Consider the following 18201-nt stretch of genomic DNA (forward strand, 5'->3'; position numbering starts at 1 on the left):
GGGAGACCCCGAGCCGGCTCCTTCTCTCTCCCGCGCGCAGGTCGGCGCTGCTGGGCAAGGTGCTGCGCATCGACGTGAACCGCAACGAGCGCGGCCCCCTCTACCGCATCCCGTCCGACAACCCGTTCGTGGGCGACCCCGCCGCGCGGCCAGAGGTCTACGCCCTCGGGGTGCGCAACATGTGGCGCTGCTCCTTCGACCGCGGCGACCCGGCGTCGGGCGCGGGCCGCGGGCGCCTCTTCTGTGGCGACGTGGGCCAGAACAAGTTCGAGGAGGTGGACCTGGTGGAGCGCGGCCGCAACTACGGCTGGCGCGCCCGCGAGGGCTTCGAGTGCTACGACCGCAAGCTGTGCGCCAACACCTCCCTCGGTGACCGCCCCCCGCGCCCTCGAGGACCTGTCTCCCCGGATCTGCCCCCCACTCCACGGCTGTGCGCCCGCGCCTCCCTCTGTGGCCAACCGCGCCCCCGACCGGGACTCCCTTGCCCGCGCAAACCCATGCCCTCCCCGCGGTTTACAAACTTGAAACACCACCCTTTCTGGTTGACTGTCTGGGGCCCCATCTTGGGCCCTCTCGGGAACCTCCCCCCACCCCCACGCAAGACTCAGGACCACCCAAGAAGCCTTGTTGGGAACCGGCTGAAGACTCACCCAGCTTCTCCCGCCTCTGCAGATGATGTGCTGCCGATTTTCGCCTACCCGCACAAACTGGGCAAGTCGGTCACTGGGGGCTACGTGTACCGGGGCTGCGAGTACCCGAACCTGAACGGCCTCTACATTTTCGGAGACTTCATGAGCGGGTAAGTGGCCTGACAACAGTTCTGAGGGGGCAGGGACTGCAGAGGTGAAAGGTGGGGGAATGTACAACACCCTTGACAGCCCCGGGGCCATCTGGCTCCTGGGAGCCAGGACCTGCCGTTGCGCCAACAGGCCAGAGAGGTCACCCTGCTGGAGAGAGGGGAGCTGGGGCTCCAGCTGGGGTCTGCCCGATTCCCATGCTTTATGGCAGTGTTGCCTCCACCCACTGAGCCCCTAGAGGGTGTGTGTGTGTGTCTGGGAGAGGGGTTGGGATGAGTCACACCCCAAATAGGTTTCAGAGGAGGTAGAACATACCTCCCAAGCCTGCTGTGGGTCAAACTCTCTCCCCAGGGGAGCTTATGGAGACTCATGACCATCTCCTCCTGTTGTATAGAGGGGAAAACTGAGGACCAGAGAGGCCCAGGGAAGCTATACACCTGGCGTGATGTGTAAAAGTACAGCTGAGATGGCCTATGTTCAAAGCCTGGCACGCTTATTAGTCATGTGACCTTGAGCCGGTTACTTCACCACTCTGTGCTTTAGTTTCCTCATCTGCAAAATGATAATAGTACCTGCTTACTAGGGTTGTTTGAGACCTGTTCATACATATACAGCACTTAGAATCTAGAACGTGCTCAATTTCTGTGTTTTGTTTGTTTGTTTGTTTGCTTGTTTAATAAGGTGGAAGGATCTGTTGGCTACCTAAGGACCCTTCCAGCCTCATGTGAAATGAATTTTTTTGTTTGTTTGTTTGTTTGTTTGTTTGTTTGCCACACCGTGCAGCTTGTAGGATCTTAGTTCCCTGACCAGGGATTGAACCCGGGCCCCCTGTAGTGGAAGCATGGAATTCTAACCACTGGACCACCAGTTCTTAATTATTCCCACCCTAGCCTCTCCATGTAAGGGCAGCTGAACTGGGTCCCTCGGGAGAGGAAATAAGAAGCCCAAGGCTGGCAGAATTCTTACCTCCTCCAGGCTGCTGACCTAGGGTGGCTTTGTGGCCAGTGCATCTACAGCTGGAGCTGACAGAGAACCCTGACCTGGGCCTCTGGTTGCTGGGTCCTTCTCCCAGCTTAGCGTCTCCCTCTGGGACTCAGTTATCCCATCTGGAAAATGGGTCTAGATGAAACCCTTTTTTTTACCCCGATTCTCCTTTTTCCCTTCTGCAGTCCCCCAGGAGTGCCCAAGCCACCTGAACTCAGAAATACAATGAATTTTGCCAACACTTCCCAAACCCCTCTGCTGGGTCAGGCTTCGTGCCAGGGCCAAAGCAACAGAGTTGACGAGTACCTCGTACCCAAGTCAGGGAGACAGACCCACACTCGGTCCACTCGAGTCCGGCCTCAGAGAGCCTGTGAGCAGTGCTGGGGAAGCCCAGCACAGGGGCAGTCAGGAGGGCTTCCCAGAGGAGGGGATGACCGAGCAGGACCTGAAAGTATCAATAGGTGATTGACAGGCATAGAAGGGAGTAAGGGACAAGATCAACATTTTCTGAAGATGCCAAATTCTCCATTTCACGCTCCGAAGTGGAGGCAGCTCCAAAGTATGTGGAAACTCCTGGGCACCAGCCTTGGAGGCTTCTGAACTGGAAGTCAGCTGCTGACTGCCTCTTGCTGGTCAGCAGGTGGGGTTGAGCTGAGGGGGCAGGGACCAAGCTGGTCTTGTTCAACCCTGTGCTTCTCCTGGTACGTAGCAGGTGTTCAGTAAAGCCTGCACCTGAGTCCGGCTTCATGGATGTGCGGCCTGTGCGCTTACGCAGGGCTCCGTCTCAGAAGTGCCCATGCTTGGTTTAATGCTCTGCTGTTACTGTCTTGAAATTTTTAGTACTTTTTGAACAAGGGGCCCTGAATACTCACTTTGCACTGGACCCTGCAAGTTATGTATGGTCCTGGTTGCATGGGTAATAGATGATCGGATGGATGGTTGGTGGGTGGAGTTCCCTCGGGCACCCTGCCAGGCATGACCCCACAGCCCATCCTCCTTTGCAGGCGTCTGATGTCCCTCCGAGAGAACCTGGGGACAGGCCAGTGGCGGTACAACGAGATCTGCATGGGCCGTGGCCAGACCTGTGCGTTCCCGGGCCTCATCAACAACTACTATCCACACATCATCTCCTTCGCGGAGGACGAGGCCGGTGAGTGCTCCTGAGGCCTCTCCATCCAGGCTGCCAATGCCTGGGACTGTGCCCCACCCCATGGGTCCTTCCGGCCTGGGATTCCAGGGATGGCATCTCAGGCCTGGAATCACCCTCTGGCTGGAGAGTGACGTGTTCAGAGGGCTTGAGCCTTGCTTCGGTGTCAGTTCTCACTCATCTGAGCTTCCATTTCCTTATCTGGAAGTTGGGAGCAGTGGTCCCCGTCCTTCCCTTTCCCCAACTCTCACCCTGGACAGGGTTGCCAGGAGGGATAGTGTGACCCCACAGGTAAGAGTCCAGGGCAGTTATGGGACCAGGAAAGGATCTGTGATGGTGGAAATGAAGGCAGGTGGGGGAAGGCGTGCCTCCCTGGGGACCTCCAGCTCCCTGGGTTCCTGATGGCAAATGTATCGGGGCCTATAAATGAAGCCGCATTGTCTTCAGAAAGTGGTGGGCACCGCTTTCTTGCCTGTTAGTGGGTCCCCCATTCAGGCACTTGTGTTTTCAATGCAAGGAACAGAGGGGGAGGGGAGAGGAAGAAGGACCATGGAGGCTGGATCCCGCCTTTGTCCTTGGCCCCGGATTGTCCCGGGACAAAAGCTGAGGGGCCCCCAGTGAGGCCTGGTGGATGCTTGGCCAGGTTACTAAGCAACGCCTTCCCAGGGGCCTTTCGAGAGGTGTCCCCTGCAGGGCCCAGTGCCCAGAGCCCCCAGGCCTGAGTCTGGGAAACCTTTGTTGAACCGATACCCGTCAGAGTCTAAATTTTCAAAAGGGCAGCCTCAGACCCCACCACCCTCCCCGAGCCCACTGGGCCCTTGAAAGCCATTTCTTTTGGTCATTAGGGAGTTAACATGTTTTGGAATCGGGGGATGCCCTCCCCCCACCCGCCTCCCCCTCCAGAGCCCAGACCCAGAGGAGGGCCTGGAAAGCGCAGTTCCCAGGGGGGCCCTTCCTCAGCCCTCTGAGTGACACCAAGGGATGGACAGCCAGGAGGAGGCCCCTCAAAGACAGACAGCCCAGGGATAGCATGTTGGTGAGTTGGGCAGGCGGCCCCGGAGGCACAGAGACCTGGGAGTCTGATGCCAGCAAACCTCTCCCAGCTCCCTCTGGCCTCTGCCTCTCTGCCTGATCTTCTGACACATGCAAATTGCAAAACAAGGACCTCTGCTGGCCCAGGGTCCTCCAGGGACAGTCCATACCGCAGACACCAGGAGGGTAGTGTGGCCCTGGGCAGGGCTTAGCAGTGCCACGGGGGCTCCGCGCCCATGCACGGGGTTGGGGGTTTCCTGCAGATTAAGGCTGGATGGGGCCTTGGGGTGCACCCGGTCCAATGCTGTCACTTTACAGATGGGGAAACTGAGGCTGACTTTTCCTGCCTGGTCGTGGGGTGGGGAGCACTGGACATAGCCTGGCCCCTGGAGGCCTCCCAGAGCAGGACCTCAAGCTCAAGCTTGGTCAGGCAAAGGCAGACAATGGAGAAGGGCATCCAGGCCAAGGGAGCAGCATGTGCGGGGAGCTCTGAGCTGCTCCAGCGCCTGGAGCATAGGGTCAGGGAGGGCTGCACAGCCAGGGAGGGGACAGTGGCTGCTCCCAAGGGCCTCTCTCCAGAAGGGAGCCCAGAAAGGGAAGTAAGGTTCAAAGCCACATGCAAATGCATAGCTGTGCCTGTGGACTCTCCTGCAGGGACCTGCTTGCCAGGGGCCCTGCTCCCTCCCACAGGGCGCATCACACCTTGTGGGCCTATTCCTCCCCCCACCAACTTGCCCCCCGCCCCCGCTCCCATCGGCCCTGCTCCCACCGCCCAGCAAGTAAGGGCTGGTGCTCCTGGAGGGAGGTCAGGGGCCATTGACCACTCGGCATCCTGCCCTCCCCAGCCCCCAGCTCCCTGCCACAGCTGGTCTACCCCAGTTGCACAGGTCACCTCTCAAGTGTCTTCCCCTTCCAGAATTCCCCAGGTTTCCTGGGCCTTGATTCTCAAACAACTCCCTCATGCAGCCCTCCCTGACTGCACCAGTCACCAGGGACATGCTTTCCTTCAAGCTCCCTTCTCACTGTCTCTATTGGCCTCTCCTTGGGGAAACCACCCCCGCCCCCATCCTTGGGAGGGCTCTCCGCTGCCTCTTACAAGGACGGAAGGTATTAGCATGGCTGAACCACCACAATGAGCCACATGTGGCCTGTGTCTGGGCCTCCCAGCTACCACGTCTCCTACATTAGTGTGGGCTTGGGGACAGCAGACGTTTCTGAGTTCCAGGCCTGCTTAACCATCCACCAGTTGCGTGACTTTGGGCAAGTCACTGGACCTCTCTGAGCCTCTGTTTTCTCATCTGGAAGCTGAGAATAATGAAGCTTAATTCCTGGGCATGGGTACCTGTGGCAACAAGGGCCAGGGGGCAGGATGGGGGTGAGGAGAGAGCAGAGAACTCAATTTCCCTGAGAGCATCCGTGGCACCAGGTGCTCATAATTCCATTTCTATAGACAGAGGCTCTGCGTGGGGCTGTCCCGGAGCTGCTGGAGCTCACACGGGGCCAAGTGCAGGGGTTGGGATTCACACTAGAGGCTCCCAAAGCACGAACGCTTCTGCCCCTGCTACTAGCCTGGGAGGTGTCTGCTGGCCAGTGGAGAGAGACTGTGTCCCCAAGGACTTGGCAGGACCTGGACCCTGGGCAACGATGACAATAAGAACAGCAATAACAGTTAAAACTGATGGAGCATCTGCTACACACGCTCTTTTCATCCTCATGACAGCCCTGTGAGGCCGGCCCATTTGGGGATGAGGAAGCTGAGTCCGCAGTCAGTGGGGAGCTGGGCTGTGGACCTCCGCTGGTGCTCAGAGGTGTGTGATCCTGGGCATGAAACCCAGGCAGGGACCAGAGGTGGGGCTGGGTCACCAGGGAGGAGACAAGAGTCCAGAGGTCAGAGCCTGGGAGGGTCCAGGCAGAGCAGCCGGCAGCCCGGGAGGCTGTGCTGCAGAGGCCCCTGGGCACATCTGGATGCCTTTCTCAGCCTCAGTTTCCAGTTCTGGGGACTGGAGAGTTACACGGACCTGCAGCATCTCCCCTCCTGGCTCACTGAGGTTGGGGTGCACCTCAGAGCTGAGGTGGGGCCGTGGGGCTGGCCGGGATGGTATTGCAGGCAGTGTTCTCACTTCTTGCCTCGTTTCTTGTCCAAGGGGAGCTGTACTTCATGTCAACGGGCGTGCCGAGTGCCACAGTAGCACGTGGGGTTGTCTACAAAGTGATCGACCCCTCCAGGTGAGTCCCCCCCACCCCACCCCCGTCATGGCCTCAGCTCCTACCGTCTGCCAGGAGCCCTCCCCTCCATTACCTCATTTCCCCTCTCTACCACTCCTTAAGGTGGTTGTGGTTAATATGCCCATTTTTCAGATGAGAAAACTGAGGCCCAGAGAGGGGAAGTGACTAGCTAAGTTCATACTGCTGGTGAGGGGCAGATCTAGGATTCAAAACTGATCTGCCAGCCTCAAAGTCCAGTTCTATTCATGCTAAGAGGGCACCAAAGATACCAGTGGGGGCCCATAAATATGGGCCCCACCATCACATTTTTTTAATTCTTTTTTAAAATTTTAGAACAGTTTTAGATTTACAGACAAGTTGCAAAGATAGTACAGAGTTTCCCATATACCCCTTACTCAGTTTTCTCTGTTATTAACATCTTACGTTATCATGGTACATTTGTCACAATTAATGAACCAATATTGGTACATTACTATTCATTAAATGCCACACTTCTTTTTTTTTTTTTAAATTGAGGTAACTCCATACTTTAAAAACAAAAGGATGTCTCTAGTTTTTCCCTAGTGTCCTTTTCTCCGGGATCCCATACAGAATCCCACATTGCATTTAGTCATCATGTCCTGTTAGCTTCCTCTAGTCTGTGACAGCTTCTCAGACATTCCTTGTTCACCACACTTTTCTGTTGAAAGTACAAAGCTATTAATTACTGACATAACTATTAATCAAGAAAAACATAAGCGCTTGCTCCTTTCCTCTCCCCGAGGTCTAGGCCCTCTTTGGATTTATGTCGTTGTGGAGCAACACATGCAATCTTTGCATTTTTCTTCGTAGGTTTATCCTTATTTTGTATAAACATTTCCACATTGTAACATTACCCTCAGGAGGCTCCTTTTTGATGGCGGCGTAATTTTCTGTTGAGTCACTGCACCGTGATTGCCTGATCCATCCCTTGGATATTTAGGTTATTTCCAGTTTTTGAAAAAAGAGTGCTTCTCTAAGGAAACATCACCTAATTCATGCCAGATGCTGCCTGAGACCCACTGTTTCCTTTAGTCTGTGCAGCACCCTTCTGGGCTCAGGCCCCCGCGCAACAGAGGGAACCCGAGGCTTAGGGATTTCTGCTCGAGGTCTCGTGGGTGGGAGGAGCCAGCAACGTGCTAGACCCCCGTTCCCTCCCTCCCTCCGTGACCCTCTCATCCCTTTTTTCATTTTTCACTTTTGGAATCCATGTAATTTTGTGCATCCACAACATATTGCAGAGGGGCGCCATTCCAGAACATTTGGAAAATGAAGAAATGGGAAGCAGAGGGGGTAGGGTGGGGTCATCCTTTGCCACCCAAACAAAACCGCTATGGCATTTTTTGGTGTATCTCCTACCCTTTGGCAAGACAAAAATTTTTTATGTAATTTCCTTAAGGAACAAAACCCGGCTGGGTCAGTCTGAAGCGTGTGGCTATTATGTGGAGTTCAAAGCAGCCAGAAAACCCACGCTTTCTGCAGCTTGGAGAAGGGTGTGAGCTGGGCTGTGTTTCAACCTCTGGGGGGAATGGCCCGCGTTCCTCCTCGGCTTCCCTCTTTTGCCAGGGCTGTCTGAAAGCCACCCCAGGTCACGTGGCTGCTTCAGCCCTTGGGCTTTCCCCTCGTGCTCTTGGGACCCATTGAAGTCTTGGACCCACGTGGGTTAGTCCCAGAATAGGGTCGGTCCCATTCAAAGACTTACAGATCAACGGCCAGAAGCTCATTAAAATGGGATTCCATTCCTTACTTGTGTCCCTCAAAGATGTCCAAGGAGACCCAATTCATAGCCCTGGCAACCCTTCTCAGGCTCTTTTTTCTCCCAGCCCTCTCTAACCTCGCACTCCAAGGCCCCCAGAGCCCTCAGCTCTGCTGCCAGACCTGAGGCTTTCTCTCTCTCCCCACTTTATTCTTTAGATCGACTTAACCTTTCCCTTTGATTCTGTATCACCAGAAATCCCAGAACCAGAGGGGCAGAGAGAAACCCTCCTCAGAGGCTGTGGGGAATGGGGACCAGGGTAAAGTGCAGGAATGGGGCTGTGGTGACAGTTACAGGAGCTGGACCGGCAGGCTGGGGAGAAGGACTGTGACATTTAATCACATCCCAAGGACACTTCATGCTGTGAATTAGAAGTGGCCACCGGCCCTCCCGCTCTTCAGGCAGAGGCTGAGCGGGCACTTGGCAGGCCTTTATAGGGGGTTCCTGTCCTGGGGTTGGACTCTTGGGGTCTGGGAGGCGTGGAGCAGGAGGGTCACTGCTCCGTAAGTGGCCACTGTTGTTACCACACACACGTGCCCAGGCCTGAATGCACACCGGCCCTTTCCCTTCCTGCCTGGCTGCAGGGGGCAGGTGACGTAGGGGGGACAGGCTCAGGGCGGGCTCCCAGGGTGCGGCTCATGACCTCTTGTGTGTCGGCAGACGGGCACCACCCGGCAAGTGTCAGATCCGAGCCACCCACGTGAAGGTCCGGGGCCGCCTCATCCACTTCGTGCCCAAAGAAAGTAAGTGTCCGCCAAGGAGGGGACACAGCGGGAGTTCCTGCGACCCACCCCCGCCGCCCCTCTTCCAGAGGTGGATGCTCCCAGCTGGGCCTGGATGCCCTTCCTTGGCCCCCATGCCCAGCACTGGGCCCCGTACACAGGAGATACTAGGAGTGGGCGGAACTGCTTCAACCTCCTTCCACTCATGCAGTGTCTGCCAGTCCCAGGCCATGGTGGGTGGCTCCAAGGGGCCGCAGGCCTCACAACGAGCATGGCAAAGGGAGAAATAGCTGGTCCCAGGCAAGGTTCTCTCAGAGTTCTTGGGAGGTACGGAGAAAGAGGGTAAATCTATATGTGAGCAAGATTGGAATGAGTTATTCTAGGTGCAAGGGCGCCTAGAGGAGCGTTTGGGCTGGGGCTTCTATACGACGGCTCTGTTTTGACGAGCTTGGTGGGGAGAGAGGGGTACAAAGCCTCATGAGCCGAGGGCCAGGCAAAGCCACAGTGACCACCCATGGGATCTGGGGCCATCTGAAGAGGGTATGGCCCGAGGAGAGGGCTGTTCCACTGGGTCCAAGCTAGGTGGGAACAGAGAGAGACCCAGTGTTGTCAGATCTTCCAGTTCTCAAGACAGGCATCCATCCATCCATCCATCCACCACATATATGTGCTTCATACTGGGGCTATAATGCTGAGCAAGCAGATATGGTCCCTACCTTCTTGGGTTGTTATTGTACAATCTCCCGATTTGAAAATATTGGCAACTAGTTTACAATTTTCAAAACCGCCCTGTGGGCCAAAGGAAATACTTCAGTGGGCTGAGTGTGCCCAGCAGGTCTCCAGCTGGCAGACTGGGGTGGGGGGCAGGAAGAGGGGGAGGTTGGGGGGGTGGGGGGCTACCCGGCCCTGAGGAAGGGGTGCCCCACCAGGAAGAGGAAGGCTGGGGAAGCTGGCTGTTTGGGGAATTTACTTCCAGCTACAGTTGGTTTGGGGCCTTGGCAGAGTTTTCCATTCACTCATTCAGCAGTTTCTGCATTTCTGTTAGTTACCCACTCTGTGCCGGGTGCTGGGGCCACAGAAGAAGTCAGACCAGGCCCAGTCCTGGCTGGGGCAGACAGAGGGGTCATTTAGTGTCCCAGGCCCCGTGACAGAAGTTGTGCTGGGCGCCATGGGGACCCAGAGCAGTGCAGAGCTGGGGGTGGAGGGGAGGGTTGGGAAGGTCCTGGAGGCTGAGGGTTGAGCCTGGATCGAAAGTGCATTGCAGAGGTCGGGGAGGGGCAGCCTAGGCAGCGAAGGCAGCGGGAGAAGCAAGAGCCCTGGGAGCTGGAAGTCCTTCCCTGCGGGTGGAGTGGGGGCCAGGGTGCAGGTTGGGGAAGCATCTGGCCCATGTTCTAGCCCCAGCCTGCACCTGGTCTTGTATCCAGGCCCTTTCTCAGCCCCCGTCGCAGTGGTTTTCCAAGTGAGACTGGCCGGTGGCCCCGGGATCCTTGCCCATAGTAACCGAGCCATTTGGGGTTTCCACCTCCCCTGAGGGAGGCAGTGCCTGGCAGAGTGTCTGATGTGGAGTGACGTTTAGCCCTATGGCTGACCTGGGCCAAGCGTGAGGGCCACATCCTGCAGGGACAAAGGGAATCACCCACCGCAGCTCCCTGACACCTAATGAGTCCAGGTCCCTGTGGAGGGGTCAGTGGGCGGGGGTCAGTGTGGACCACAGCTCCGCACCTAGAGAGCTCCTGACCAGCCCCCCTGTGATGGGCAGGGGGACCAGCAGCAGCCTTGGGAGCCTGGAGGGGAGGGCTTCACCTGAGCAGAGGGGCCCCGGGCAGGCTGGTTCCCATCCTGCTGGCCTGCCCTCCACCCACTGCAGTTCCCCCCACCCCCACCCCCCATCAGCCGTCCTCAGCTTCCTCACCCTTAAACCAGAGATTGGAGCCAGAAAGCGTCATTTGCTCTGAGAAGCTCTCCCAGACACTCCTTCCCTGCCACTGCGCTCAGGGATTTACAGCGTGAGGGTCCCTCCCCTGCCAGACAGGGGACTCCCAGAAGGGGAGGAGGAATGGGGGTGGGGAGAGGCCCAGCAGCAGAGGCACGAAGCAGCTGCCAGCAAGCGTGTGCAGCATGGCTGCAGAAGCACCTGGCATTCAGCTCCAGGTGGGCACCTTGTGGGGCCAGGGTGACCCCAGAAGCACGCTTGGGGCACCTCATCCTCAGGGTCTGAGTAGAGGGCGGAACGAGGACGTCTTTCCCCGGGGTCTGCATTCCGGGGTGAAGAGCCGGGGTGGGGTGGGGTGGGGTGGGGTCGCGTGGGCTGGGCTGGGGCGGCCGGGGCCCTTCCGAACACAGGCTCTTCCTCTGCGCAGAGTTCATCCGGAGGACGGAGAGCACCCCGCGGCCCACGGCGCCCGCGCCCACCAAGGCTCCCCGCCGCAGCCGCCCCACGGCCACTCCATTCGCACCCACCCCGCGGCCGGCACGACCCACCACGAGGCCCGGGCGCCGTCGGGGCGGCGGGCGGCGGCGGGGACGGCTGGGCACCGCGGTCCCCGAGCCCTCGAACGGCGCCGTGCGCCTGGTGCGGCCCGCGGGCCTGAGTCCAGGCCACGGGCGCGTGGAGGTGTTCGCGGGCGGACGCTGGGGCACCGTGTGCGATGACGCCTGGGACACCAAGGGCGCTGCCGTCGTGTGCCGCCAGCTGGGCTTCGCGTACGCCGTGCGGGCCGCCAAGCGTGCCGAGTTCGGCGAGGGTCTCACGCTGCCCATCCTGCTGGACGACGTGCGCTGCACGGGCAGTGAACGCAACCTGCTGGGGTGCGCGCATGCCGGCCTGGGCTCCCACAACTGCGACCACCAGGAGGATGCCGGCGTCGTGTGCAGCCGCGAGGACCCCAATCTGTAGGCGAGCATTGTCTGTCTGTCTGGCCGGCCGGGCTGTCCATCGTGCATCCGGAGCCTGTCCACCCTGTGCGCGCCTGGTGCGTGCGCCCGAGTCTGAGGGTGGGGAGGAACGTGGGGGGTGGCCTAGGGGTGGCCCATCTGTAACGCTGTCCTGTGGTGCGTGAAGTGCACGCGTGTTCTTTGTGTGTTCCTGCCCACATGTCTTTGAAACCCCTCAGCCGCAGTATGTGTTGGAATCCGTGTGGCCCCCGTGGGTGTGTGGTTGCAGCCTGAGGGCTTCTTTGCTTACCTCCAAGCATCTCAAGCAGCCGCAGGAGCACAGTCTGCTAGAACCCTGAGCACTGAGGGCAACTGCCCTTCAAGGGCGGACACGGCCTCGCTGCACTAACAGAGGGACAGCCGGTGGGTGGAGGGCGGGGACCAGGCCTGCCCTGCCCCACGGTGGGGAGTGGAAGGCCCCAGACCAGCTGGAGCGCGGCTTGAGGAACGTGGCCCAGAGGGCGTGGACAGTCAGAGTTGCTGAAGAGAACACGAAGGCATCTAGTAGGGCCAAGGGAAGTCATCAGACTAATGGGTCCGGGGTGACCCCTGGGCTGTGGCTGCCCCAGCGAGGGTCAGGCTGCCGAGGAGGAGGCGAGTGCCGGGGTGGGCTGGCAGGGAGCAGTGCATGACCCGGGAGAAGCCTTTTGGGCCTCAGCATCACGCTGGACCCAGCCACTCCCAGCACCACGGTCGCTGGTGAGGCTTCAGATTTCTCCACTTCCAAGCCGGTGCCGGGGCCGCCCCTGTCACCTCCATTCCCCGCCCACCTGCTCAGCGAAATCCCAGGGCCCCCTCTGCCTCCTCAGCCCAACCCCAGGGCCGACCGGGCTGCGGACCCCGTGAGACCGCTGATGCTCTGTCGCCCGGTGCTGTGCCAACAGCGTGACTGTTTACAAACCCGCTTCCTGCCTCTTCTCTGACTCACACCTGCCTGGAAGCGGAGGGAGCGGGTGGGAGAAGGGGGCTGCAGCCTCTGTCCTGCTCACAGGTGGAAGTGCCTTTGCCCACTAAGGGCCGCAGCCTTGGCTTATGCCAGGCCGGTCAAGGGGCACCAAGGATGGCTGGGCTCAGCCTCTGATAGGAGGCCAGGGAGGGGAAGCAGATAGGTGGTCACCGGGCAGTGAGGACCGGATATGGCCCGTGTCGGGGGAGTGGGGGAGGGCTCTGGGTGGGGCATCCCAACCCAGCCTGGGTGTTGTCCTGGGAGTTGAGCTGACACTAGGGATGGTGTGCCTGGCAGAGGAAATGGTGCAGGCAAAGCCCGTCGGGGTCTCCCAGCTGCTCGCTGAAGCTGAGTGTGGAGTATGAGCCTGCAGAAAGAAGCTTTAGGGTCACCCTCTCGAACTCCCCCCTACCTCTGCCCTAAGTGGGGTGGGCGAGGGACCCAGACCCTTGTGGCTCCTCTAACCCTGTTGAGCCCCGCGTGCAAACCACCATTAACCCTGCCACTGAGTGTGGCCTGTGTGCTGGGCACCGTCGTAAGAACGGTGCCGCATACCTGAAGTCATTCAATCCCCGCAACAGCCCTCTTCCTCCCCTTTTACAGATGAGGAAACTGAGGTGCACAGAGCTTAAATATCTTAGCTGAGATCACCCAGCCAGGGAGGGGGAAGACAGATTTGAACACGAGCTGGCTAGCCCTAGCACCCGCCAGGTGTATAACCACTGAACCCCCAGCTATACCCACAGAAAGTCTCAGCATGGCCCAGGGCCCCTGCCCGCTGTAGGCTGCCAGCCTTGCTGGGAAATAGCTGATGGAGACCCCTATGGGCCCCTTCTGCCAAGCAGGTGGCTGTACCACCTCCCACTGCCCAGGGGTGATTGACTGGGCATCTTCTAGGTCCCTGGGACATCTGGAAGTGCTAGGAGCTGGGAGGCCCGTGGGAACCATCCAGGCCGAACTCCTCACTGGCTGCTGGGGAAATGAACCTGGGAGGCTGAGTGTCCCAGGCCTTTGGTCAGATGGGGCCGAGCTAAGACGAGAGCCCAGGGAAGGTGGCCCTCGGGGCCCTCAGAGCAGGGCAGCACCATGGCCCTGCTCAGCGGAAGGGCCAGGGCTGTTGGTCCCTCTGGCTTAGAGGTGGGGTATGGCTTTTAGCAGCCTCTGCCTCCTCGTCCTAGGGCTCCTCTGTGCTCTTTCCTGCCCCTCCCCACCCTGTGGAGCCCCCTTCCTCACTCAGTTCAAGGCCTGGAGGACATGACGCCAAAAGGCGGGGCCTGGGAGGTGGGCACCTCCCACTGCACCTCAGCACCCACAGCCTGGGGCCACCATCTGGGGCCCGTGGCACTTCCCCCAAGTGGCGAGGGGGAGTGGTCCAGCCCTCTGCTGGGCCCTGAGTGTCACTGTTGTTTGTTGGGGCAAGTAGGGGAGGTCCCAGGCCCCATCACTCCTCTGGGCAGTGCTGGCCTTGGCCTGTCAGTGTTGCAGGAAGGGTGCTCCCCCTCCCATCACCCCTCAGGCTCCAAACAAGGCTGAGGCTGCGGCCTGACTCCTGAGAAGGAGCCTCACAGAGATACACTATTGTTTTACTAGTAATAATAAGGGCAGGTGGCTGACATTGGCTGAGCACTTACTATGCCAGGCACTGTTCTAAAGGCTTTACATATTAGTCACTCTTTAATCCTTGTATTAACTCCACGAGGTAGGTGCTAGGGTCACCCTCCCACCCATTTTACAGATGTGGAAGCTGAGGCCCAGGGGGCCTTAGTTACTTGTCAAATGTCACACAGCCAATATTAGAAACCAGGCAGCCTGGCTCTGGAGCCCCAGCTGTGGGCTGTCACGCTGTGCTACCTCAAGAGCACTGAATTCAGTGTCCCCCTCATTGGGCCCCATGATTGTGCAGATGGGGACACAGGCCCAGGGAGGGGCAGGGTTAGGCGCAGACTCCCTGTCCAGTGCTCCTTTCACTCCACCACCAGCCTCGGCAAGCCAAGGGAGCAGTCACAAGTGACTCTGTCCCCAGGGACTTTGATCCTGCCTCTGAGTCCTCTAAAGTCTCTGGGGATGGAGGCTAGTCTGGGCCAAGGCTCCCCGAGATCCCTATAGGCCTCTGCCCTCACTGCCTCTAATCTGGCCTCCAGTCAGCAGCTAGAGTGATCTCGCAGAACCTGCCCAGAGAGGGACTGCCTCTGCCCAGAGTCACACAGCTTAGTTCTGGAGCCCTTGGAGCCACCGCTGCAGGGATGTCCCAGGTGTGGCCCAGCACCCAGGACTGCATCCATGGTGTCAGCCTCAGGTAACAACACTCCAGGTCTCTGGCTGGGCCTCATTTGTTCCCTGTTCACCTGCATCCCTCTGGCAAGCTTCGACTGGGCTGGGCCCTAGGTGGCCACCTTTCTCTTCTGATGACAGGAAAGGCCCACTGTCCCTGGCATCCCTGACAGCTTCAGTCAGTGGCTGAAGACAACCAAGCTAGGGAGCAACCTTCAGCTCTCCAAGGCATTCCTATGTTTACACTTTGCAAATGCTTGGCTGGGAGACAATGCCTGGGATGTTAGGGTTCCAGCCTTGACTGTGTGACCTTGGCAAGGTCGCTTAACCTCTCTGAACCTCATTGGAAAACAGAAGTAATCAGCAGGATTATTGGAAGAAAAATGAGGTAACGTTTACAAACATGCCCAGGACGTTCCGTATTGTTCCTGCTCAGTAGCAGGCTGTTGGCGCCCACATTGGCAGCTGCCATCTGCACAAGACAGGGTGGGAGGGGCATGCCAGGTAGAGGGACCAGCATGAGAATGACCCAGGGACAAATCCTCAAAATGGGAGGAAGATGAGCCCCTTCAGCTACCATGTAGAACCCACATCTTTTTTTTTTTTTTTTTTTTTTTTTTTGCGGTACGCGGGCCTCTCACTGTTGTGGCCTCTCCCATTGCGGAGCACAGGCCCCGGACGCGCAGGCTCAGCAGACATGGCTCACGGGCCTAGCCGCTCTGCGGCATGTGGGATCTTCCCGGACCAGGGCACGAACCCGTGTCCCCTGCACTGGCAGGCAGACTCTCAACCACTGCGCCACCAGGGAAGCCCAGAACCCACATCTTCTTGTGGGAGCATCTGTCCTCTGGTCCTGCTGCTAAAAACTAACCTTTATTGATCACTAACTATATACCAGATGCCTCAGGTATGCAGAATCATTTAATCCTCACAACTACCCCATTAGGCACCCCTGACACTGCGGACAAAAAAACGTTGCCTGCCATCCTGGTAAACGATGAATGTTGCCCGCCATCAAGCCATCAGCCACTGCAGCCACCCGCTATGGTGCGCCCTGAGGGGAATTCAAGATGGAGAAAAACTGGATACTGGCCCTGATAGTTAAGATGCATGTCTAAGGAATAATTTCAATGAGCCCAGACTCTTACATCTTCAGCACTAAAATCATTAACTTGAGATGTCTGGTTTTTGTGATTAGCAGTAATCTTTTGATGTTTGACTACATGTTTTTTATTTTCAGCAAAAACTCCTATATATGTATCCTGGCTCCACCCTGACCTCTTTGGAACAGTTCCCGAGCTATCTGAGAGGCTGTCTCCCAGGCTATAGTCCTCAGCAATGTCCCCAAATAAAACATAACTCCCAACTTTTAGGTTGTATATTTTTCTTCAGTCAACAGCTCCTTTCCAGATGATCTCCAAGTTGGCTATGTGACTGGGTCCCTTATTCAGAGGGGGAGTTAGCTTTGAACCAAGGAGCCTGATCTTTCTCTTTCCCTGGTTACTGTGCCCGTGCCCTGCCAGGCCACTCAAGTGAGGGCAGCTACTTCAGAGCCACCTCTTGTGCCTGCATCTCCCTCAATGATTCCTCCTAGGCAACCACTTCCTGTATGGAAGCCATGTGGCCAGTAGCTACCACAGTGGATAGCATTTGTCCAGACCTTCCCAGTGAAGGGCCGGGTGGTTGGCCACATGCTTCCAGGGAACTCCCTCTGCTGGGGGCTTGCAGTGCTGCCTGTCCAGGCAAAGGGCTTCCCCTGGGAGCATCAGTGTACAGTCTTAAGCGTTCCCTGATGCTCACAGGAGAGCCGGGAGGCTCAGATGAGGTGGCTATGGGACAGAGCCAGAGGTCACTGGTATTGACTCATGCACCAGAGTTGGACAGGTTCACACTGACAAATGTACACTGAGGCTGTCCCATGCCTGCCCCAGACTGTGGCCAGAGCAGTTTAAGATCTGGTCCTGCCCTCAAGGAACAATTGTTTGGTGTCCTCCCTTCAAATTGCCCCCAACCCCTGGAGGTTTCACAACCTAGGAGGGTCTGTCCCGGTCTCCCCGCCTCCCTCTCCCCTGCCCCTCAGGGCCAGCCAGTGCGTGCCTGTGGCTGCTTCTCACCACCACGTGGGGGCAAGGTGGCAAGCCACCATCTCCCAGCCCTAGGGGGAGGCTGGTGCTCCCCCTAGGATGGGGCCCCATCCCCCGAGCTGGAATGGATGTCCAGCTTGCCGTGCTGGGGGCAGAAATCCTGTCTCCTCCGTGCTGGACCCCACTCTTAAAGCTTGGCCCTCTTGACACCCCATAGCCCACACGCCCCAAACACTTATGCCCCTGGTGGGGACTGTCCCTGGTTGTACCTGGGAAGGAGGTATACAGGCCTCCTCTGTTTTTCCCAAACCTCTCAGGATTCTGGGACTCCGGCCCAGGGGCATGTCCTTTTCGCAGAAACCCAGCAGCATCTAAACTCTTTGGGCACCTCCTCCCCGGCTGTAAGGATCTTTATCTGGATTAGGAGGGGGCACACCTGGCCCTTCCCATCCACTGCTTTCCTTCTGGGTTGCTCCTGAGTCTAAGAATTGGGAAGTAAAAAGCCCAGAGCTGGCCTCTTCTGTCATACCCGGACTGGTAAGAAGAAGCAGGTTATAAAAGGGAGGAAAGTCTTCGTTAGTAGTTCGAAAATACCCTTTGGCCACCCCGGGCACATTTCTCACTTTCACGCTTGACGGGGACTTTCCGTAACCAGATTTTCACCCACTCCAACCCTTCGGACTTGGGTCAACGCCTCGGACGCTGCGGCCGCGGTCCCCCAGTGGGGCTTCCCCTTGGTCTGGGTGCCAGTCGTGTGCTCTTCACTCGCAGGCATAGGCCTCCCTGTGTCCCTGGGGTCCTCTTCACCTGCCCCGTGTGGACAGGCCGGGCAGGGGAAACCAGCTTTGGAGGTTGGGGTTTCAGGGAGAGGTATGGGAATAGTCGGCATGATACAGAAAGTTGGAGGCTGGGATGGGGTTTCCAGGAAGGTTTAGGGAGAAAGGAAAGGGCCTAGGAACGCGCGCAGAGAGAAACGCCGTTATTTGGGGGCGCCAAACCGGGCTGAGCACCCAGCAGGATTTAGCGCCGCCGCCAGGTCAGCAAGCGCCGAGGAATTAGGGTTGCCAGGGACAACGCGTTCTGGGCGGAGCTGCTGTTGGGGTGGAGCTTGAGGGATGTGGGCGGAGCCTTGGGAGGCGGAGAGAAGGCGGAGCGGGGGTGGGTCTGAGCCAGAAGTGGAGTTGTGATTGGTGGAGATCACATGCTCTGGGCGGGGCCTGGGAGCTGGGAGGAGACAGTGTTGATGTTAGGGCGGAGCTTCAGAATGGGCGGGGCGAAGCAGGG

At 58.2% G+C, this 18201-nt stretch overlaps 1 protein-coding gene across 6 annotated transcripts in view; it reads left to right on the plus strand.

Annotated features, from left to right (window-relative positions):
- The window catches only part of HHIPL1 (HHIP like 1), a 29824-nt gene extending 13473 nt beyond the window's left edge, over positions 1 to 16351 (plus strand). The window contains exons 4-10 of one of the 6 annotated variants that reach the window (XR_014293826.1): positions 41 to 369; positions 673 to 799; positions 2786 to 2931; positions 6105 to 6186; positions 8621 to 8703; positions 11043 to 14858; positions 16074 to 16351. Coding sequence is in view for 2 of the 6 variants with exons in the window: in XM_082618165.1 (XP_082474291.1) it covers positions 41 to 369; positions 673 to 799; positions 2786 to 2931; positions 6105 to 6186; positions 8621 to 8703; positions 11043 to 11578 (1303 nt within the window). In the remaining 4 variants the exon portion in view is untranslated. Of the gene's footprint in view, positions 1 to 40; positions 370 to 672; positions 800 to 2785; positions 2932 to 6104; positions 6187 to 8155; positions 8220 to 8620; positions 8704 to 11042 lie in introns of all 6 variants that reach the window. The other 5 variants (XR_014293827.1, XR_014293828.1, XR_014293829.1 and 2 more) reach the window with 5 other exon arrangements.
- Positions 16352 to 18201: the final 1850 nt, after the last annotated feature.

Source organism: Mesoplodon mirus (assembly GCF_964341445.2).
Source record: "Mesoplodon mirus genome assembly, chromosome: 4".
Taxonomy (NCBI): Eukaryota; Metazoa; Chordata; class Mammalia; order Artiodactyla; family Ziphiidae; genus Mesoplodon; species Mesoplodon mirus.